The 24,452-nt window shown below is 39.7% G+C and overlaps 1 protein-coding gene across 4 annotated transcripts; it reads right to left on the bottom strand.

The window, feature by feature from the left end:
- Nucleotides 1-2,507: 2,507 nt before the first annotated feature.
- On the bottom strand, nucleotides 2,508-20,177 carry LOC310956771 (plastin-3-like). 4 transcript variants are annotated; one of them, XM_083927137.1, is made up of 16 exons: nucleotides 20,109-20,177; nucleotides 13,731-13,835; nucleotides 13,462-13,613; nucleotides 9,888-10,017; nucleotides 9,539-9,671; nucleotides 8,411-8,492; nucleotides 8,156-8,321; nucleotides 7,895-8,037; nucleotides 7,049-7,144; nucleotides 6,750-6,945; nucleotides 5,994-6,072; nucleotides 5,761-5,878; nucleotides 5,539-5,669; nucleotides 4,728-4,851; nucleotides 3,704-3,828; nucleotides 2,508-3,608 (listed from the first exon to the last, which is right to left on the bottom strand). In XM_083927137.1, the coding sequence occupies exons 2-16, from the start codon at nucleotides 13,789-13,791 to the stop codon at nucleotides 3,476-3,478; spliced, it is 1,869 nt and encodes a 622-aa protein (XP_083783263.1). In that variant the 5' UTR covers nucleotides 13,792-13,835; nucleotides 20,109-20,177; the 3' UTR covers nucleotides 2,508-3,475. The 4 variants fall into 4 exon arrangements, with proteins under 4 accessions (XP_083783263.1, XP_083783266.1, XP_083783265.1 ...); XM_083927140.1 differs by lacking the exon at nucleotides 20,109-20,177 and adding an exon at nucleotides 20,059-20,080; XM_083927139.1 differs by lacking the exon at nucleotides 20,109-20,177 and adding an exon at nucleotides 14,578-14,596.
- Nucleotides 20,178-24,452: the final 4,275 nt, after the last annotated feature.

Here is a 24,452-nt window from a genome sequence, read left to right as displayed (position 1 = left end):
AGACACACCCAGAGCAGCTCTGTGCCGGTCGGTCCATCCTCAGTGCCCAGAGTGGATGTTCTGAGAGGAAACATCAAACTGCATCCAGCGCATCTTAAAAACCATCACAAGTCCTGTTCTTGCAACACTTTCTGTGAGTGTCCTCTTGAAGTGTGTTCCCCTCAGGAGCAGGACCACATGGTCCACCTGATCCTCAGATGGAGGACCATCTCCTGCAGGAGAGGAGGCAGGGTGTGAGATGCAGGGCGGGGAAATCTTTGAATGGTTAAGAGCCCAGATGTCAGCTCCAGACTGAGGAGTCTTCTGGGAAAACCTTGTGGCAGTGTCTTTCCTCTGCATGTTTCTCACACTGAAGAAGAGCAAGCAGACAATAAGACAGGTTCCAGCTCATCTGCAGCTCTCTTTGTGAATCATATACTGACAATATTGTATAATATTTTGATCATTTCTTAGAGTGTTTTATGTTAGGCTGTTAACTGTATCTATTTTTCATTAGTAGTGCATTGATGAATGTACTGTTTACTTGAAATACTGGCTTGCAGCTGTGGAAAGTACATTTACTTACTTTAGGTTCTGTACATTAATACAATTTTGAGGTCATGTACTTGACTGAATTATTTTCACTTTATGCTACGTTATATTTCTCCACCACGTTACACTTTTTACTCCGGATAAAACCCAATGTGGCTGATAATAGTTCTGTACTTTGCTCAAGAAGGATATTAAATGCAGGTCGTTTACTTGTAAGTGTTGTAAAGTGTTGAATGTGTACTTTTACACATTGTTGTAACATTTACATCATATTTCACTAATAATGATTGATTCTATTGTTCTGGTCTTCATTAGGAACATTTTAATGATAGTTTTTACATTATTATTTTCAATTTTATACATAAATAAAAAAATAAATATAGAGACACAATTGAGACAAATGGTTTGTTTTATTTAATCATCTTTTTGATAATGGCGGCAGGTGTTCCCTCACCTTTTCCAAAGTCATATTCAAACGCACCATACAGCTGTGCTGAATTACATATTTATACACAGAAGGTATATTATGCTGATGATTAAACTTCTTGATCACATTAAATTAGATGTTAGTGTGTAATGCATTTTGCAGAAGGGACAAATTAAAACACAACAAAGTTTCATGCGTCTAAATGTGTCAATGTGTGTCGGTAAGTAGACTTAGCGTCCTACATGACCTACTGTACATTTCAAGCACTTTATGGTGGAAATGGAGCTTGAAAATCCAGATGATGGAGACAGGAGACAGCGTCCTCTTCACCAGCTCTCTGACGGAGCCTGACAGTCCTTAGAAAGTGGAGACTAACTGAGAAACCCCACCAGGGAGTGGAGCCCAGAGGACTTTACATCCGACTGAGATTCAGGCCACTGAACAGTAAATTTCAACCTGCCAACACTATTCCCTGCTGTACTGCGAGATTGTTGATGGGCTGTGAAGAAAACATTTTAACAGAATAATATGATGCATTAGAGTGCATTTCCTCTTGGGACTTAACAGCCATGCTTGAAAAAGCAGCAGGGAGAGCAAACGCAAACAACAATAAATGTGTATATGTTTATGAGGTGCTATTTAAAACAGCGGTGGTGTGTTTTACGATGAAAAAGAGGGAAGAATATAAAAGCATAAGGGCAGTAATGGCAGTAAGTAAAGATAAGAGAAAAGAGAAGCAGGCAGCAGTAAAAAAAGAAAATGATCATAAAAGTGAGGTTAATGTCTGTGGGACGATATCTTCCATCTGATAGACACAGACTTTAAAGACTTCTCATCGTGTTGGTTAAAGTCACTCTGGCTTTTAGGAAGAGCAGCTCAGACTCAATCTCTAAAGGCTTCATAGCTCACCAAATCATCATTTTTAAATCTATAGTTGTTCATAGATTATGTTCTGCAAATATCTTTAATAAATGTCTAATATCTTTATTTTTTTCTTTTTCACATAACTAAGACTAGAAGTGTAAAAACAATTGGAGAGAGAATTTAATACAATTTCACTTAAAGGTCCTATACTGTAAAAGGGAGAGTTCCATGTATTTTTTGTTTATAAAGCCCGTCTAGTTGGTAAATAAATACTGTTCAAATATTCAAACTCTCAACCCACAGAGAAACGCACACAGCCCATATTCATTAACTGTGACTTTAAACGAACCGTCAGGACTTTTGTACCATTGTGATGTCATAAGTTGTAAAAGTTGTAACCTATTGAACCCGTACATATTGACAGTGACCAGTTGGAGTATTTTTTACTTTGACATTAAATCGTAATTTTCTGTCAAAAAAAAGCCTAATTAATTCCACTTTGATTCAATTTTCTAAAACAATAAGGAAGGATGAGCACTTTTTGTAGCGTCCAACTATAATCAGATCTACTATGTGGACTAAAAACAAACCAGTTAATTTGTAGTATTTGCATCTACACTACACTGCTCAACTCCATTTCTATGGAAGATGCCATTTCAATAAACTGTAAAGATAAAACACAAGCGGTTTTCAAATTCATATTTATTGTTACATGTAAAGCACTTAAGAGTAGACATGAACATGAGACCAAATACAATTTGGCCGTTCTCGTAGAATATCATGAAACTACCTGGAATGAAGTTATTGTTTATATTTGGTAATGTTGAATACAAAAGAAACAAAAAGGGAAAAACCTGAAAGCGCGTACATGTCGTCTTTGAGACGAGAAGAAGGCACAGCAGAAGCCAGGAGAGTCCAGTCTGCCTGCTCCTCATCCAACGTAACAGACCAAATAGACACAAGTCCAATACAACACAGACCAGACACCCCAAAAACACCATTTACCTCGAGTACTAACCCCAAGAAACAAACAAATGACGAGTACAAGAATACAGACAGCACGCCAGGCTGGTCAGGACTATTATTTGACCGCATGGCTTCTGTATACAGATATGTAGGAGTTCATGGTGCCAGTTATTAAGACGTGCTTGTACTTCATTAAGTGAGAGGCAATGTTTGGGTGTTTTCCACATGTGCTCCACCTAAACATCCCGCCTCTGACTTTTTTTTTTTTTGTTGCCTTGTCAAGCATATATTCATGAGTATGGTATTTAGGAATGTGTGTTGCTTAGTCAAGGATATAATTTACTTATCAGTCTGAGTAAAAAATATGTAAACAACCTTGCAGCTGGAAATAGGAAAAAAACAGCATTCTTATACATTAATGACGAGTTCTGGATATTGAAAGTAACAAGTTGTCCTCTGTAACACGAGAGCCTTCTCTTTAGAAATTTTAGTATTGTTCTTCAAATAAGGACATTATTCTTCAGTAAACGCCTCAAAAGAGGCAGGGGTGCATGTGAATTTCTGATTCTGACAGCCTGTTCTTGTCATTAAAAAAAAAAAAAATCTTCATTCCTTCAGTTGGGGGAGCTCTTCAAAACGCTAATGGCTTTTAGGTACGAATAAGTGTCACAATGATGTCACAGTTTCTTAGGCCCGCTTCATCCCCCGACCCATCAAGCAGGCAAAGACTGTCATCACCATTTTGGGCTTGACCTCCACGAGGTCTTCCGGGAGAGCGTAAACACGGGCTCCAATCTTCCTCGCCATCGAAACGGCGTATCTAGGGATGACACAGAGGTTCGCTCGTATCACTCACGGTTACCAAAAATAATGGTGAAAACTTGCTTCTCCTTCTTTTTGTCGGAGAACACTTACTTGGCGTTCTCCAGTTTGTCGTCTTCAGAGAGGCTGCCTGTCTTTATCAGCTCGTAGTTGATGCTGCCGGGCTGGATGGCGTCGATCAGTTCCACCACTGCCAAACTGCTGCTGATCTCCTTGTCCTGATCGCCACACGACACACACAGATTAAGAACCAAACACACAGGCTTACCTGGTTGACAGGTGAGTATGGCGCCTTAAGAACATTAAACTACCACATTTAAGATTGACTTTCAACAAAAACATAGAAACAGATGACATCACAATCTGAAACAGGTGTAGGCTGAAGCACTTGCTTTTAATGCCTACCGCTTTTAAACAAATCATGTCTGAAAATGATTATAAAAAAATATAAATATATATAAAAAAACAAATAATTCTTAATGAGAGTGAGACTATTTGCAAATAAGAATAATGACGTCATACAAAACGATCGTGTATACAAGCAAAGACAAACAAAGCGTATCTTTTTTTTCATTACTTACTTTTTGCTCAACCATTTTCATATTGGTCCAGTAAATTATTTTTAAACATTTTTGAAAACTTACTAAGTGTACTACATGTCTTTAATTCCTCATGAATAACATCATTTTCATAGAGTGAATATGTAAAAACTGCTTATCATTTTGGTGAACGGGATGAATTCTGGTTTATGGTTTTTAATTTCCTGTATGATGTTTGCATACACCCGTTGTAACTCTTAAATAGGCAGCAAAATATATAATATTGTTTGTTATGAAATGCCCCGGGTTGGGAAAGGGGGCCCCTTTTAACTGCATACCCTGCGTACTTACAGCTATAACGTATAACACCACAATAACCTACAACTACCTCTCTTAGTTGTCAAATACCATGGCCCACAGACATAAACAATTTTTGTACAAGAGGACACTGCCAAACTGCATGTTTTTTATATTCTATGTAGTCCTGACAGAAAACACTGTCGTTCTGCCCCAGCACTATTTTGAAACCGTGAGATCAGTGGAAATGAAATCAAAAAAAGGGGGAAAAACAGGTTTACCTTAAAGCTTGAAATACTGGTTGATTTTCCAGCTTCCGCCAACGTCTTGTTCACCCAGTTTACAATGATGTTATCATTTACTTTATTTCCATCACCCAGTCCTTCCAGTACATTCAACGTATATCTGAAAGAGTGAAGGAGCAGGACATTTGTTACACATATGAGCTAAACACTCCAGTATAATTATTTTTCACTGGTGCCAAAGAGACTTGTGAACATCCATCCATTATCTGTAGTTGCTCGACCTTTACAGGGTAACTAGTTTTTAGAAAACATGGCGTTCTTCTGTATTCTTGTGATTTTTAGGTCACTCAAATCTGACAAACTCTGACACAAAGCACGCAGAACTACTAAACACGTCAACACGCACCCTGGCAACCTAGTTTATGGAAATGTGGTTCCAATTTGGAGGAAAAAACACATTTACAAAACACCACTGGCATGAAATTGAGGTCACCATCTATCCACTCCCAAGAAATTGTTTACAGTAAATAGAAGAGTTAGCACAATGAACCTGACAATGAAGAGGACAGTGATTATAGCGCTTCAAAATGCCACACAGACATACTGTCGGGAAAACTAAAATGTTATTTGAATGCATCTGTATTGATTTAAACGTAGATGCATGGTCATGTACCCAAAAATCCTCTTCATTTGTTTGTTTTCCCCCGGAGAAAATCTTGTCTGTCTTATTCATTTCTTTTCATTTAGTTTATGACAATCCACCAAAATGCTCGGCATGCCTGGTGTTCTATGTTATTTCTTCTATTTGGTTCTTTTCTGAAGCGAGCCTGATGCAGTTGTGTTTCACCTTCTCATGAGCTGCCACACCAGCGCCAGAGTCAGGGTAGCGTTGCCATCGTTCAGGTCCTGCCCGCCGATGCCAACCAGGGAGAACTTGGCTGTTTTGCCCAGCTCCACTGCATAGTTACAATTCTCCAACTGAGGCAAACAAGGGGGAAAAAAGTTGGCAAAAGAGAGCCAAAAAGGGTTTTTTTGTGTGCTAGGAACAACCAAAAGCAATCTGATTTACCTTTTTCATGTTGGTTCCCAGTTTGGGGTAAGGCGGCTTGTTGACCTTGTTGTTCCAGTCAACAGGCACTTTAATCTTCTCATAGAGTTGAAGGATGACCATGGCGTCCTGTAGGTCTCTAGAAGACAGCATTGTGTTTGATCATTAACGTTTAATTAGTTATGAAACCTCTTCAGATGCCAGCGTTTACAGGAGATAAAACTGCTTTTTAGTTTAGTTTTTTCGGTACGTACCCATACAGATGATTGACATGTGGGTTCACTCCCAGAGAGTTCATCCAGTTTCTGAATGTCCGCTCTTCTCGTGTCTCCCCTAGACAGCAAAGAATCATCATCAGTCATCTGGTTACCAGATCAGTTGCTTATATCGCTAACAGTGAGTGACACCAGAGCTATTCAGTTCTGATGAGACCGGCATGTTTACAACTACACTGCCTATTATTAATAACTAATGTATCCAGTAGGAGCCAGTTAGGAGTGGCTTTTTGTAATAATCAAATGAGCTAGTTAGCTAACAAAAGGAATCATGTTTGTTCAGGACTGGTTCCTCTCAGGCGGCAGCATCAAGACCTCGAAAACTTATTTGGTCAGCTTCTTAGTGGGAGTGATGGGAGTTTTTGTTATAAACTCTTCATAAATAATTCCTATAGTGAGGATTTTTTTTCAGAACTTTGACTTAACATATTAAGTTACAAGTATCGAATGTTATAGAAAAAAAGGTTAAGTCCAGTGGACTGAAGACAAAACAGCTGCTATTGTTCAATTCTGTCTACGTTTGAAAACAACTCCCCTTCAAACTAATTACTTATTGTCACTGAATGTAACACAAAGCAATCTTTTTCAAGCATCTCGGGTTGTTATTTGTGCATTTAAACATTATTTATTCTCCAGTGGATCTTCATGATGGCACCAGACATGGTGAGTTGAAAATTAGTGAAAAAACGACGAATGCTCTGATACTAGAAGACACCGATCTCTCTCCATGCTCACCCTCCAACAGTCCCCAGTTAATGTCCTCATTCTCAGGTTTGGTCAGCGCTGGATATTTGTTGAACAGATTGGCCACAAAGGCAAGGTTGAGTTTGGGGTTTCCTTTGACGATGTCAGCTGGGGTGACAAACTGTCGACAGCCGAGCGCGTCGGCCTGCTGCAGCATGGCCTCTGCCCTCTTCAGGTCGTCTTTCTCCTGAACAACACACAGAGCACATGCTCTGATCAGAGACACCGTACAGCTGTTAACCATGTGGTGGAGATACTCAACTGTGAGTGCCGACTGTCAAAGTGCTTACACTGAAGCCTGCCATGTTGATGTCTATGCGCGGCTGATCTTCCTCAGTGCCTTTTGGAGAGATTTGATTCAGCAGGTGGAAATATGCCCTTGAGTCCTGGAAAATGATACAAACAAAAACAATTAGATTTCTGCTACAGAACGAACGAGACAGCCCTGTAACGTATAATGTTTGTCTCATTAAGATTGCCGTACTTTAATCGAAGAATAAACTTGATACTGCTTGAGAGCAACTTTAACTGTGCACACTATGTTTTTTATTTTGTCTCTCACCTACTCAAATAAAGTATTTGCAGGTTTTGGGTTCTTGAAAAAACTAATACTGAATTTTAAAGTAAAAGGGGACAGAGGATTAGAAAAGAAAAACTTTATTGACCCCAAGCTGGGAAATTGCAGAAATTAGACTAGAGAAAGTTAAAATACTTTGTTGAGCACTAGTGAGAGCAGAAAGAAAAAACAACAGTGTAATGACATTTCCAAACGATAACTACAACAACAAATACTGTACATCTGAGATCTCACCCAAACGTCACTGGTAATAGGCATGATACCAAAGAAACAAATGCACTTTTTACTTTTTTTAATGTGCACATAATATAAATGATAATAATATCAATGCTTGCAAAACACATTTGACAATGTTCCCCAGAAAGAGACACATTCAGTCCTATTTTTGGAGCAGTGGAGGCGGATAGTTGAGTGAGTTTATGCAAACACAAACATGTGCTGCCTGGCTCAGTGTGCTGATAGACATTTAGAAACTCTATTGGTACACCGCCTTTTTTTACCTGCATCTAGTCAGTGTTTCAATACACTGACATGATTCAATGTTAGTGAGTAGGCCCACCTTGATGTCAGAGCTGAAGTTGTTGATCTTCTGCCAGCCGGCATTTTCCAGGTGAAAGTTTGCCCAGCGCAGCAGCAGTTCTTCTGGAGACAGCTTCATCAGGTCCTCCAGGGTTTCCCCATCTCTCAGCAATGCTGCCAGTGCTGTCGAGAGGTGTTAATGATCAGTTTAAATACTTGGCAACAGACCAGGACACCCGAGTGATAGGAACACAGGCTAAAATACGTGTTATGTAACAGACCTATTAACTATGCCCTGTACCTTCATTTCTGCTGAGCTCAATGTCGGCAAACAGACCGATCTTGATGATCTGCCACAGCAGGCCCAGCACGAGATGGGGCTTCCCCTCTCTCAGGTCTAAAGCACCGATGTTCACCACATGGCAGCCAATAGCAGAGGCGGAGTTCAGGGCCAGGTTCAGATTCTCCTGCAAGGTACAAAGCATCAGATGTTGGAAAACTCAAATAAAAAAGGGAAGAGAAATAGCAGCCCTGAAGGACTGTAAATTCAACTGACCTGTATCGTAAACGGTGTCAGCTTCTTCTTGTTTATGGTCCTCTCATCGATGGTGTCTGGCACTGACAGGTTAACCATTTTGCTGTACAAAAGTAAACAAAAATAATTGTGAAATGATGGCAAATTTAATTCCTATTCATACAGTAACCACCACCACCTTGTGCCAACGTGCGTGCATAAAAAAGACATGTATTGTTATTATCACTGCATTTATATGTAATGGCGCTGTTTTTGTGCGCGTTAGAGACAGAAATAGAAATTAAAATAACTGAATGAAAGCAAATGATGGCTTAATGTAGGAACAGGATACAAGCCAATACTGGCAAATATAAAAAAAATAATAATTTTGAAATCTTAGGTGCAATTTTCCCCCCATGATCACGTTTGTGAAAAGCATTTTGAGATTTCTTGAGGCATTTTTGCCCACCTTCATTTCTGACACTGTTCATTCTTGTATTTTGTGTTTCTACTTGAACATGTTTACATGCTTTAATGGTCAAAAAACAAATTATTTTTCTTATACGGTCTGTCTGAATATACCTGTATTCAACCTCTGTCTGAAATGCTGTTTTAGCACCTGTCTCTTTTAAGACCCCCTCCTGAAAAAGCCCAGTCTGCTTTGATTGGTCAGTGTTTCCGGGTCTTCTGCATCTGCTATCTATGTCTCTTTCAATGTCTTTGCAGCCGGGGAATGACTGTATCAGCACTGTAGCAGCATTTTCTACCCATATATAGTTTGTGACATCACAACCGTACAGAAGTCCAGGCGGCTCATTTAAAAAGGTACAGTTTCTGAATATAGGCTGTGTGCAGTTTTCTGTGGATTGAGCGTTTTGATACTTTCACAGAGACATTTCATTTTTTACACCAAAAACAACTCAGATTTGTAATAATATGTAATAATTTCTGAAAATGTAATGCATTTAGTAGTATTTTACTAGTATCCATATCTGCTCAATGTTATGGTTGACTGTTATCCCAACACAGGCTCACATTTGCCTTTTCTTTAGCCAGAATGTGATCACAACATTGAGTGCAATCCGATGCCAGTATCTGACATTTATTTCAGAAGCTCAGTAAGGGAGGGAGGAGGAGTGTTGCTGGCATTAGGTGAAAACAGGAACTCACCAGAGTACTATACCGTCTCCGACAGAGGTGAAGAGGGAGTCTGTGTTGGGATCCATGGGCAGGACGTGTTGGCAGTCTGGGTCTTTTTCCAGAGCGGTGTTGATCCAGTTCACAAAGGCAAATCGCTCCTCCTCTATAAGGATGAACACACACAGGCACAGTTAAAAGCAAAACAACAAAACTATAATGTGACAGTATCTCTCATAATGGGTCATTTCAGTGGGTCACATTGTCCATTATGGGTTTCTTCATTGGTTAATGGAGCAACTGTAGCTGAAGTGCAGAGGGTACAAAGTCAACAGTTTAGGACAAACATTAGCAGTGAGGGGACGACGTCCATGTGTCCTACCAGAGAACGAGTGTTGTGTGCCTTCGCTTGACAGCACAGACGTCCCTCCAATAGCCAGGATGCCTTCTTTTCTGTTGATGACCTTGCGGAAAGTTTTTGCTACTTCACTGCCCCTTAGCTCCTGCACGATCTAAAACAAAAAAAACAAAGAATACTCAAACACCAATTAATACTATGCTTTATGAAATGTTTATATATTCATGTGATTTTGATTTGTTGATAAAAGCTTGCATTGTACAGGTTAACAAATTCATTGCTTTGGCCAACCGTTAACAGAATTGCCTTCTGCTGTTCATACGTTTCAATTATAGCCTGTTTTAAGTATCCGCTTTAACAAGGAAATTATCATCAAATCACTTTAAACTCTAAAAGCACTAATTTAATCATTTTCTGACGTACACTCAGTGGCCACTTTATTAGGTACACCTGTCTTATTCAATCAAACAAATTCGTTCTGCCTAAACTCTAATCCAACCTTCGACAGTGATGTACACATTGTTGCATCAAAAATTAGAACCCAATGATATAATATGCTTTGCTTTTTGCACTGATATTATATATATATTCTAATGCTGGTGCTTGTGTATTAGTGATGTTGTGTTTATGTTATATATATGTTTTGTATAAGATTGTTGGTTTTACACACTTATTTATCGTAAAACTTTTTGATTATATATCTGCAGGGCACCACTGTAAACAGGAGATTTGCTCTTAGCTGGTTTTCCCTGATTAAATAAAGCTTAACTATCCACATAATGTTGGAATTGTGCAAATTTGTTTATGTTTACTGGGGTTATAGTTAAATGTGGTGTTGTACTAAACTAAATTATATTCAGAAGTGTTTCTACAGATTTGTATTATTATTATTTATTGTTTTACAATCATGACGGGGGAGAATATTAGAAACAACCCAACATAATGCAGTCCAGTATAACACCACCATCAATGACCTCAATACTATAACATATAATTGAAATAACACCCCAATGACGACGTCAACAAAAACACAACTTTAAAAACTGTATAGACAGATGTATAATATTGCATTAGATTGTACAGGTTTATCTAATAAAGTGCACAATCACATGTGGTGTTATAACACCATGATTCACAGATCACTTTTGCTGCCAAAAACAATTTGTCATTCATTTTTTCTTTTTTAAATTTGACTTAATCATTCATCAATGGGGAAACTCTTTAGTTACAGCCACATTTGCTAAAAGTGCAAAAACCCCCAATCCCCGTCTCTCCTTTCACTGTTGTTTGCATCCCTTGTTGTTATGTAGAGCTCCTGTAAGCCTCCGTGACGGCCAGCTGCCATGAGAAAAAAGCCAACCTGCCAGCTAAAGGGCTGAGAAGATGAAGTGAACATCAAGGCTAGCAACAAAATAAATGGGCTTAAGAACAGTGTTCATTTAATATGAAAGGTCCAGGAAGACATCGGGGTTGATGGGTTCATAAAAGCAACTGATGCTGTTTATTAAAGTACACTGTAATGATTTAAAGTGAGACTGCTCATTCACTTCCAGGGATCGCCACTAACAGTTGCCAGGTTGCCATTGGCAACCACTCTGAGAAATGCATATAAAAATACAAACAGCAAACATGCACCACATTTATTAAATATTTGCTGCATTACTGGTATTTAAATATTGCTGTTACAGACCGAAATTAACAACTGCTTTTGACAACGCCGCCCGTGCATAAGCATTTGTTTTAAGGACAATGTTGAAGCAAATCCACTTGTTTGACTGAAAAGTGAAAAGCTGTCAAAGAACCAGATGAACTTGAACGAACAAAAAAGGAAATTTGTTGAGTCTTGGAAGGCCAAGTATCCCGGCATCTTGGAACAAATGATTTTGTAAATCAGGACTTGGGGGTACAAGGAATTTTGTTTGGTTATTGTAATAAAGCTTTTAGTCTTTTATGTCACGTTTTCATATAACTGCACAGTATTTAAATGACTCAAAACATTAGGCGACCAAAAGCTGATGCCTGGTGACCAACCTGGCAACTACTTTAAAAAGCTGAGTGTCGCGCCCCGACTACACATCTAATCTAAGTATTACAGTGGGAGTGCGAGTATATCATTATCAACAGTAACAGTAAACCACCAGGGCTACAGCTGCTATCCTCCTCCACAATAACACCACCAACATCCCACAATTAAATAAAAATCTCTAAACTTGAAATCAACAACAACTAGTGGGCCCATAGAGAGCTCTGTGTTGTGAGTTCATACTGTATTTAGCGTGTCACAAAGCTGCTTGGACAATACGTATTCTATGTAAATGTGAGCGATACTTCCTGAACCTGAAGTTATCGCTGCTTCATCAGTGACCTCAGCCCCACAAGCGCTGGTGTGACCACAATGAGCTATTCAGCCCGACTCTGTGAGAGAGACTGTGAGCGCAGCACACTTTACCACAAACATGCAGAAGGTCACATGGTACCAGCGTGCCATTTTTTTGCCACTTTGGTAAAAGAGGTAACCACAACAAGACAACCATGACCTTGCAGAGATAAGGATTTCCATTTAATCCTGCAAGTCAGCGACAAAAAGCATTTTTTTTTAGCTTAACAGTCACATCTATGGGCACTAACGGAGATAGTAACATTCACTCCACATGGATTTAATCAGGGTTGTTATCATTTATAAGAACATCATTTATAAAAGGGAGTTTTATCAACGCTGAGTGGAGTAGCACACACCTTTCCAACACAATGGCACAAAGCTGTTTAGCAGCAACTGGAAAGTCCCGGATGTCCTCCCTAAACCAACTGCAAAAAATCAAATACTTTTCGACATTTTATAACAAATTGACCAGAAACATCTCCCCCCAATGGTGGTTCCTTTATTTCTTATTTCTTTCAAACAGATTATTTACTATTTTTTTGTATTTTATAACTTTATAATTGATTTTATACTTTTTTTCACGTTTTAGCTTTGTGCAATTGCCATTTATTGTTGTCTTTGTTGACGTTCATGTTAACTTCACATCTTTTAAACATAAAGATAAAGAAATGCTAGCGATGCAGCTTTTCCTCCACTGTTCTAATATGACTTGTGTTCAGGACACAGTCAAACATACTAATGGCCAACTAAACAGCCACATACCCTCAAACAGGACACTTGAACCATTACAGAAAAGACAAAACACAGCTACAGAACATTTTGGTTGACCCTCCTGATGCTGGGATCCTAAATCACACTACACACCCGTACCAGAAGCTGCCTCTGTGAATGACTGCTCTCTAAATGACTGCTCCATCATCACTGCTGAAACAAAATACTGGAACTCACACCACTTTGCTGACCTCACTTCCACATTCCCTGAGTGTGTGTGTGTGTGCGTGTGTGCGCGTGTGTGTGTGGTTTGGACAGGCCTTTCAACTCCACCGTACATGGAGCTGCTAGAAGTTGCTTTGCGTAGCAACCCCACCCAGGAGGGTGAGGTGCTTTAGGCAGAACAGAAAACAAAGACCAACTCAGAGTAAGAAAAGGCTCCGAACAGAAAGTGAAAACTTGTCAAGCTCGACAGTACGAACTGTTCCCGAGCCCTGCTTAACGTACCGCCAGAAACTCGTCAAAGCTGATCTTATTGTCCATGTTGCGATCGAGTTTCTGAATGATCTCTCGAACCATGAATCCAGGCAGGTCATGGCCGGCACCTTTCAGGAGCTCATGCAGTTCATAATCAGAGACGAATCCATTGCCGTCGAGATCTGCAGAAACACAAAAAGAGCCATTAGACACCAGGACACATGATACAACTGGGGCTGGAACACCTGGAACATTAATAATAGATATCATAATATACTATCACAGTAGCTTTAACTCACCAATTTTCTCAAAGATCTCCCTCATCTCCTCCATCTCCTCTTTTGTAATCTTTCCAGTCATGTTTCTGAGATTGACCTGAGGTGGTCAGTCAGAGAAGGGAGGAACTGCAGAGAGGAAAAGAGCACAGGGTCATCAACACAGTCTTGAAATGAGCCCAGTTTCACCAGCATCCCATAATCCTCCCCCTTTCAGGCCCTGAAACTCATCCAGACTGCTCACTACATAGTCTCTCTCTTTAGCTTCCTTTTCCAAGCATGACTCCCATAATCAAAGTCATTTCCTGTTTCATTGTACAGAAACTGCCAGAGAAGCTGAGAGTACTGCACACTTTTGATGATTTTACACACCTAACACTTTGACAAAGCTGTTTACTCCCAACAGCATGTCCTCTAAATCCTCTGAAGCTGACATTCTTTATATAATCTGTTGCTTCTTTTGCCCTTTCATCAGCTCTAGAAATCTAATTTAATCATTTTATTTTAGTGGTAAAACAATATCTCATGCAAACTGAGCTAGCTGTAATGAAGAGAAATGGAGACTGCACACAGTCTTAGGTGATAACATAACTTCTGGATTGTTTGTGAGGCTTCTGTGAGCCTTGCCTAAAATGTTGAAACCTTGTTGCTGGTTTATCACAAAGCTGTTTGACTTATATTTTTTCATTTTAGCAGAGAATAGTGTCCCCACCCAGCAGAAAGAAAGACTCAAGTCACTTAAAAAGGCTACAGCCACTGAGACTCGATCGCAGTCCTTTTGCTCAACTAAAAAAACAAAGTGTTCTTGAACTCCTCTGGAGGCAAAGCAGCCATCTGAAAATCACTGAAAATAAGGAATTCCTCCGAGTACCTCCTTCCCGTTCTGTCGTGGCGGAGGAATGCATGAGGTCTGGGCAGATCCAGCTTCACTTACACAGAGGTGAGCGGGGCGTGCTGCCTCGCTCTCCATGGCTAAACTGGTACGATGGCATTCCTCTCCAATACAAGTGTTCAGAAAACAAAGATGGGGTTTATACTGTGGTGAACTAAGGATCACAGATTTTTCCAGACAGAAAAGTGTTCCCATTTCCTGATTTAAAGCACAGATTGTTGATTCTAACAGCGTATTAGTCAGAACTCCTGGGCAATGAGGCATTTCTGGTTTCCACAGTGCTGCATGTGAGTCCATGTTAGGTTACTGTTGAAAGTAAATGGACTTGTACTTATATAGCGCCTTTCTAGTCTTCTGACTACTCAGGGCGCTTTCACACTACTTGTCACATTCACCCATTCACACTGATGGCAGTGGACATCTACATACCATCTAATCTAACCATTCACACCACAGTCACACACACAGTGTCTTGCCCAAGGACACTTCGACATGTGGACCGGAGGAGCCGGGGATCAAACCGCAGATCTTTTGAATGGAGGACGACCCATATTAAAGTCAAGTTAGTAAAATTATTAATGGTTGATTTAAGCCTGAATTGGTGGATTTCTTTGAGTAGTTTGAGTCCATCTAGTCTTTCTGTGACCACAGCAGCTTCACAGGCAGACATTCAAGCACACAGACAATGAACAAAAGGTCCAGTAACCGACCGTGCATCCTCCTTCATGAATGAAACTATTAATAGTATTCATGAAAAATGTTTCAACAGTAGCCATGTGGTCTTCAAGATGTGACTCAGTTCTCATAATCTTATTTTTACCTACAAAACAACAAAGTGAAAACACTTTGCCCTACAAAATCAAAAAATGAGTTTCCCAACAAAGTCATTTATATGAAATCATGTTTACTCATAAGAAAAAATACAAAAAAACAGTATAAAACTGGCTCCGGGTAGCAACAATAACAAGGCCAGATTTGCCATTTTAAATAGTACCAACCCTAACAGAGATACTTTTATATGTCACGCCATGAACCACAGAGAACAACGTGTTTTTCTTCTATAAAGTCATACCAAGTCAGGGCAAGCACAAACTCCTGACTAAACGATTAGGAAAATGACGATGCCAGTGTTGCTATATTTAACTTTTCTCCAAAAGGATGTGAAATGAGTCTGCTGTGCTGAAGTCAGCCCAGCTACAATAAGGCCCGACAAACACCCCCTCCTCTGCCAGCCCTTGTCACACCCTCGACAGAGGGAGAATGAAAACAGAAGAGGGGTTAAGTACATGGAGCAGGGGCACAGATGGCAGTGGACAAATGTGAGCACATATCACTGGTGGTACAGAAGAATAGACGGTTTGTAACCACTGTCACAAACCACAGCTATAAATCCTGCGTAACACTAGAAACTGAGTTCAGAGCGTTAGGCTCCAATGACAGTTGCCGTCTTTGACAGCTGAACTGTGTGCTGCGATAGAAGAGAAAATTCAACGCAGCAGCAACTCTCGGCTGCTACATGGAGGGGCTCGTGTTTGTCTGAAAGCATATCAATACTCCTGATAGAGTCCTGACACATTACTGAAATGTCTGTGCTTCGCTGCAGAGCCGGCCTTTTTGTACAACAGAATGATTCTGCTATACTTTTGATGAATGAGTACAAAGACAAGACATTTTGACAGTAGAGACAGTAGACAGTTATGAGGGATTCAAAATAACCCCCAAAGGGTCCATAGGGAGAACAAATGTGAGTCCTCTACACACTGCTGTGTAGGCTTACAGGCATCCAGGTCACAGGATATTCACAGAATATATAAATTATGGAGGTGGACTATGGTTTTTCTAGAGCCAACCACTCAACCTTCCCTTAATTATCCGTAACTTTAAGTTAACTTAATATTTTAGCGGCTGAGTTTTGTAAAAACCCTGTACATGAATTGTTGTCATGAATTGTAAAATTACCTAGAAAGATCAAAAAACATTTTTTTGCAACAGGGTCTAAACATGTTTATTTCTGCTGTAAAGTTGGGCTTTTAAACATGGAGGTCTTTGGGAAATGACTCACTTTTGGAGCCAATTTCAAGTGGCCATTCGAGTAACTGCAGTTTTGACTCTTCTGCATTGGCTTCGTTTTTCAGTCCTTGAGGTTGCCACATGGTTATCTCTAGAAGCACCAAAACAATAGCAACTGGCCTTGCTTAGTCTTAAGACTCATTCAAGAAGCTCCCTCAGTTCTCTCTCTCAACAACTAGATAATACACAAGTATGTCTTTCCAAGCATCAGCTTTAATTAAGCCAAAAACAGCACATTGGCGCTTTTCATGATTTCCTTTGATGAATCTTACAGTCAACTTGAAGCCGAGGGCTGTTCCCAGATGGCTCAGTTAAATGTGTAGAGCCGACACACCCCGTCTTGTCAGTGTTTCAGTTACATGGGAAATGTGAGGCACACAAATAGATTGGGCACCCTTCCCAAGTGTGGTCAAGTTCATATGCACACACCCAACACAGTCTGAAAGAACGTGGACATTTTTACTCACAATCGCCCACAGATGTGAGTCAAACTGACTCATAAACACCAAACAGTCTGTGACACCGGCCCTTTATTTCCTATTCAGGCTGTGTGGATATGATAAGCAAACTCAGACTGACAGGTAAGGAGGAGGTGACGACAACAAGTACTGTATGCGGAGTTGACATAACTCTTACGTCATGCACAGCTGTAAGCATATCAACCTGGGCTGGGTTTAGGGTTATTATAAAAACTTACAAAGTTGGGGTATATGGTGATTCATCATCATGGAAATATTCAAATGAAATGGTCCCTCCTTCGACAGTATCCCATTCACTTACTTTGAGAAACAAATCTTTTCGACGTGCCCTCTATAGTATACGACTATCACCCAAATTAAATTATGTAGCTTTAGTAAACTTATGCAGCAGGTAGAAAAGCACTGTGCTAGCATAGATGTTAATACGGGCATCCCTACTAACCATCCCTTAAGAATGTCATTAGACAGGTTACAGGGTGCTGCTGAATCAGCTGGGTTAGGCCGTTACTGCCACAGGTAATCAACCACACCTACTAGGGTTTGCCATTACTCAACAAAAGCACTGTAAAGCATTATCCTTTAAATACTGCATAATTGGGCGGTGCAAAGCAGTGTTACTGTAAAATACCACCCTGCCCTCGCATAAGCATGACCTGTCCCATGAGCACTGTATACCTCCCCCACTCATTTCTATTAGTAGTCGAAGTACATGGGGTATAAATCATCCATGTTATCATGATACAATATTACATTGATTCTTTAGACAATGACAGCATTTTAGCTGCCAGATATGATTTTGATTTGATAAAAAAAAATCAGGGGCTTAGGATCAATAGACAATATAATCTGCCCATTTAACACAATCTTACATACTTACATTTATATTAACTCACAAAAAGCAACTAAAATATAATTTGACAATTTTGTTACTTCCGGACATTTAAACGGAAAATAAACTATTCTTTTTAATAAAAAGAATATAAAGTGGAAATTTCAAAATAAGGGCGCATCTTAAAGATGATCGATCGATATTTACACTTTGCATTGATGATCTTGGATCGTTGATCATTTAATACATTTATGGATCCAGATCACAAAGTAACAGATTTAGGGGATTGGATAGTGAAGAGAGCTTTTTAATTGGAATAACCTTAAAAAACAGATGCAGCTTATAGATATATCATTAAAAAAGTTACGACACTATAAAGCTAAGCAAAAAGCAAAATCCAATAAGTACCTGGATCACTTTTACTGCACTGAAATAAACAAGTGAAGGCACCTGTTTAAAATCCTGACAGTGCAGAAAGTGGGACAACCTGTTCACTGGCACAGGTGCGAGCGTGTTTAAGGTCGGAAACAAAATATAAGCGTTTCCTCCTCCCACCTGACTGTCTGGTTTGTCTTTACAGAGATAACATCAGACTGTCTGCATTTAAAACACCAACTGCGGGTGCTCATACATAGTTCTGCAGCATGAATAAGGGAAACTCACATTGTACTGCAGCTGATGTGAAGCATAGTACACATACCACACATGCACATTCAGGCAAACCGAGCACAGCAATCAGGTTAATGACAGGCACAGTTAAAATGATTAACAGCTTCTGCCCTTTCTCACAAAGGAAATGCAAACAGCACTTTTTCCAACTGCCAACATTATGAACAATACTTTCTCCTCATGGATGAATGGATTTAACAGTTAAGCACATTTTACAGCATCCCTCTCAAAGTATGTCGTTGCACAAGTAAAACAATTTTCACCAAGAAAAGACAACAAGGAACAGTTTTGTCGAGAATCAACGGCAGTTATACAGGGAACAGGACCACAGAGCGCCTGTATTCACAACACACTTCTTGTTCCAAGTCACAATATTTATCATGTTAAAAGTTGTGTTTTTCCGATGCTATCAGACAGTCTTGCTGTACAAGGCTGTGATCCACAATTGGGATCCCAGATGTACATGTGCTGCAGCCCCAGATGGCTACAGGAAAAATCTGGTAAATCACTCAGAGAGCAATAAACAAGCGTAGATGCGAGACCACGGTTTCACATGACTGCAAAAAAACACAGGAACTGACTGGGCTCTTATTTCAGTGTTTCATACCCGTAACACACACTAAAATAAAGATCAAATAAGAACACAATGTCTTTAAGAGGATCAATTATACCAACGTATGTACAGTGAGAGAAAACCCACTTTGCAAAGGTCTCATACCATTTCAAAGAAATGTGGCACAGAGAGGGAGGGGTAGATCTATTTAACAGAAGTCAAACATTTTGTAGATGTGTGCTGGCATCATATAAAGTGACAATTAGACCAAACGTGATCTGTCTTCAGAAGAACAGTGAGGTTACACATACCTAGCATTTCAAATGGCCCATTACAGCAGGACGCCCCTGTGTAAAGACTGTGTTTGTGTATAGGTCATTTAAGCTAGTGTACCGGGAATCCTTTAAAAAAATGACTGCAGGCTCCACCTATGCGGCTTCCTCCGGTGAAAGGACCCTGGTTGTGTCTGCTCCTTGCTGTGGCATTTATCGTACCCACACATAAGAAGTGATATTTCCAAAGTCTCCAAGATAACGTGAACGTTATCATTTTCACAACACATCACTTGTAACAGTTTTTAGTAGTTCCCTTATGTCTCTGAGTAGTAATTATTCTACTTAAAGTTATCTGTTCGCGGATTAAAAGGACTCGGTGCTACTTTATAAGGATGAATAAGCTACAGTGAAGGTGTAACGTTAGCTAAAGCTAGCCCGGCGACAGACATGCAAGTTTGAGGGGCAGGGAACTATCCCTGGTTACTCTTTGCACATCCACCCCTCTACACAAAGGATAACGGCTATCACAGAGAGGGGAAATTAAAAGACACGGATGTTATTTATGTAAAGGTTACTGAGACAAACCGTAGCTGTAAGTAGTTGTTGGTCTAAGTTGCCAGGAAATTGGTACTTACTGTCGGTGCGCCTGAAATTCCAGACAGCGTCCAGCTCTCAGTCCTGCCTCCTCCACGTAGAGACAAAAGTAGACGGCAGTTGGAATGCAGGCCCCGCCCTGTCGGTGACGTCACCACCAGACGTCGGTGTCCGGAGTACGGAGTGTTGTCTGTGCCAAACACTAAAACAAACACAACCAAAACACATCCACACAAACCAAGATAAAGCACAACAACACAACAAAACATGGGAAAAGATGATGACTGAGACTATATACAAATATATAATACTCTACAGGGGAATTGTTGGGTCTATGTAAATCATAAATAAGTCATAGAGTGATGTCTATACCTACTCTGTAAAGTGTCCTGAGATAACTTTTGCTATGATTGGGCACAATAAATAACATTGAATTGAATTGAATATCATCAAATATCATCATATATTGGACTCAATCATAAACAAGCTGTTCTTTGCTAATTTTTTTTACAGTATTTCTGTATAATATTGTTGTTGTTCAATATGTTGTTTGAATAGCTGGATTTTGAAGCGAAAACTATTCCTCCTGGGATTATTAAAGTATTTCTAATTCTGATTCTGATATAGATATGCTCTACTAATCATTTGTACATTTATGCACGTTTAAGCTTCTAAATGTACCGGTACTCTCAACTTTAATTTACCAACGGGATCCTACCAATTTTATTTAATTTATTATGTATTTTTTTCTCTTTAACTCTTTTTTCTCTATGAACAATAGTGTTGTCGGTGTTGCTTGTTTTACCATTGTATTATACTGTTATGTGTTTTGGGTATACTATCTGCCTGTATTAATAAAATAAAAAACATATTCATTATATATATATATATATATATATATATATATATATATATATATATATATATATATATGGTATATTATGAATATGTTTTTCCATGGCAAGACTGAGCAGCAGATGAAAAACACATCAAGTCTATTTCCCTTCGAAATAAGAAGATGTCCAGCAGTGGGATCGGAACTGTCATGAATCAGTGGGACCCAGGTACACCCATCACCCATCTACTGTCCTGGGTAGTCTGGCCAGAAGTGGTCTTCAGGGAAGAGACGTGGAATCAAGGCCAAGCAACTCAACTATGCACAAAAACATAAAATGGCAGCAGGGTCTCTGGAGTGATGAGTCAAAATTTGAAATCTTTAGCAGGAGTAGAAGGCATTTTTTTTGCCGAAGGGCTGGAGAGCGGTACGATATTGGGTGTCTGCAGGAAACAGTGAATCATGCTGGAGGTTCCTTGCAAGTTTTGGGCTGCATTTCTGCAAATGGAGATTTGGTGAAGATTAATGGTGTCTTCAGTGCTGAGAAATACAGGCAGATACTTCTCTATCATGCAATACCATCAGGGAGGCGTGTGATTGGCCCCAAATGTATTCTGCATGTATTCATTTGGACAACGACCCCAGACATACAGCCAATGTCATTAAGAACTATCTTCAGCGTAAAGAAGAACAAGAAGTTGAAGTCAAAGTTGTAAAAACCTACGAGCCGAGTTCTTTCAAAAACTGTGTGTACCAGGAAGAATTGATGCTGTTTTGAAGGCAGATGGTGGTCACACCAAATATTGATTTGATTTAGGTTTCTCTTCTCTTCAGTCACTGCATGTTGATAATCGATATTGACAGTTCCATTTTGGAAAGCACTCTTAGTTTACAACATTTTTTCACACCTGCCTTAAACTTTTACACTTACACACACACACACACACACACACACGAACACACACACACACACACACACACGCACGCACACACACACACACACACACACACACACACACACACACACACACACACACACACACACACACACACATACACATGCACAGGTATAATGAATACGTTATGAATAATATATATATATGATAAAATAACATTAAAATATGAATTAAAAAAGTAAAATTAAATGGAAAAAAGTTTTACAAATGTAACATATTCATGGCTTTCTATATCTTATATGGTATATTATATGGGCTATGTGTTATGTGTATATACTGTAGGCTATATGTTTAATCAAATCATAATTATAATGTTAAATAGGACTTACTACTGTGCAAATTAATTCATTTTTGATGAATCTGGTACATTGACTCCAATATTCCCACATTGGGGCTTAGAAGATGAGAGTCATATTCCAAAGTCTACTAGTTAAGGCAAGATATCTGAATCTGTTCAAAGAGATTATAGATAAGGGCAGCACATTATGTCTATTCCTTTTTAAATGTTTAAGTTTTTATATGAATTCATCAGTATCTAATAAACATCTGAACTTGTTTCAGGCTGACTTGTGTTGAATTTAAAGGCTGATTTGGGGCTTGAATTAGGATACCTCCAGTTTTACCTGATATTGCTATCTGAACGATGCTTAAATGTTACCTACAGTAGATGACATCAGATAAAGGTAAAGATGTGACCCAGAAAAATCTAAAGGCTAGCTCTGGAACCAACAAAGTCAGAAAATGTACAGATTGAAATCAGTTTGCAGTTGAAATTAGTTGCATATGGCTGGAGGATAGTGTTATAATACATTATTAATAGCCAAACATCTATCAATGTTGTTTTTTGCAGTGTATCCTACGAGAGGCTCAGTGTAAAAGCCTGCAGCCGGGCATCCCCAGAGGCTAAAAAGCCTGTTTAAATGTAGAAGACTTATAAAACATGCCAGTCAAGAAGTCGTTGTTGAGATGGACCAGTGTGCAGATGAGGATGATTTAGAGCCCAAATTGCCTTCATGAAAAAACAATATGGTGCCATGTAAGGAGAAGTTTACCTGAGGGGTTTATACATTTTTGATTACTCATTGTACAGTATATAATAATAGATATTAGAGATAGTAATGATAGTAGAAACATTTAAAGGAGAAATAATTCCTGTGATGATGATCTGTGTGTTAATGGCTCCTATGATTTACAGCGACAGTTCCAGGAAAGAAAGAGAGATCAGAAAACACAAAACATGGTGGTATACACAGTGGGGATGTTGACAGTGTTGATAATAGTACAATGGGAGGAAGCAGTTAAAAAAAAATGAAGTGTGATTTTTCCTATCTGTATGCTGTGCATGCAAATCACTCTTGCAGGAACCAAAATACAAAGGGATTTAGACAGTTAGCCAAGAAGGCATTAATGCAAAGTACACGTGGGCTTCTGCTTGTGCCGTGTTGAAGTTGAAAAGGAGACTGCAGGCTGCTTTGGCAAAGCAATTTGTGATACAAAGAGAGTTTTTTTTGATTGTCAAAAGCCAGATGTATAATGTGGGAAAAAAGCTCATATGTTCAATTCAATTCAATTAAATTTTATTTATAGTGCCAAATCATAACAAAAGTTATCTCAGGACACTTTACAGAGTAGGCATAGACCCAACAATTCCCCCGTAGAGTACGGTGGCAACAAAAAACCTTCCCTAACACAGGCAGGAACGTCGGACAGACCCAGTTCTGTGGAGGACGGCCATCTGTCTTGACCGTTTGGGGAGGAAGAAAAGGAGAGAGAAAGAGAGAAAGACAAAGATAGACAAAAGACAGAGAGACTGACACACTTCCAGAGATGCAAGCAGCCAAAGAGTAACAGGAACTATAACAGTATCTATAGTAATGTGAACATGACCCACATGTTATGGCAGTCTACACAGCAGAACAGCAGGAACACGCTCATCCAAGGCGACAGAACATGAAAATGATAATAATTATGACAAACATGATCAATTCATCATTGATCATGTTTGGGATCATGTAGCAGCTATAGCAATAGCAGCTACAATCAGCCAGACATACCACTGATGGTGTTTTTATGGCTACAAATTTTATAATTTATAAGACTAGTGACAGTTTAAATGACTAATAGTTATAGAAGTAGCAGGAAGCGTCATGCAGGACCACGGCAGCAGGCACCACCACGATCAGCAGAGACCTGCACACAGGACCAGGGCAGAAGGCACCATCAACATCAGCAGAGACCAGCACACAGGACCATGACAGCAGGCAGCACCATAATCAGCAGAGACCTACACACAGGACCACGGCAGCAGGCACCGACACCATCAGCAGAGACCTGCACACAGGACCACAGGACCACGGCAACAGGCACCACCAGCATCAGCAGAGACCAGCATACAGGACCACGGCAGTAGGCACCACCACCATCAGCAGGGACCTGATACACAGAACCAAGGCAGCAGGCACCACGACCATCAGCAGAGACCTGCACAGGACCACGGTAGCAGGCACCACCACCATCAGCAGAGACCTACACACAGGACCACGGCAGCAGGCACCACCACCATCAGCAGAGACCTGCGAGATGACAAAGCACAA

Source organism: Echiichthys vipera (genome assembly GCF_963691815.1).
Source record: "Echiichthys vipera genome assembly, chromosome: 14".
Classification (NCBI taxonomy): domain Eukaryota; kingdom Metazoa; phylum Chordata; class Actinopteri; order Perciformes; family Trachinidae; genus Echiichthys; species Echiichthys vipera.
The sequence above is the reverse complement of the archived record's forward strand: the minus strand, read 5'-3'. Positions and strand labels throughout refer to the sequence as shown.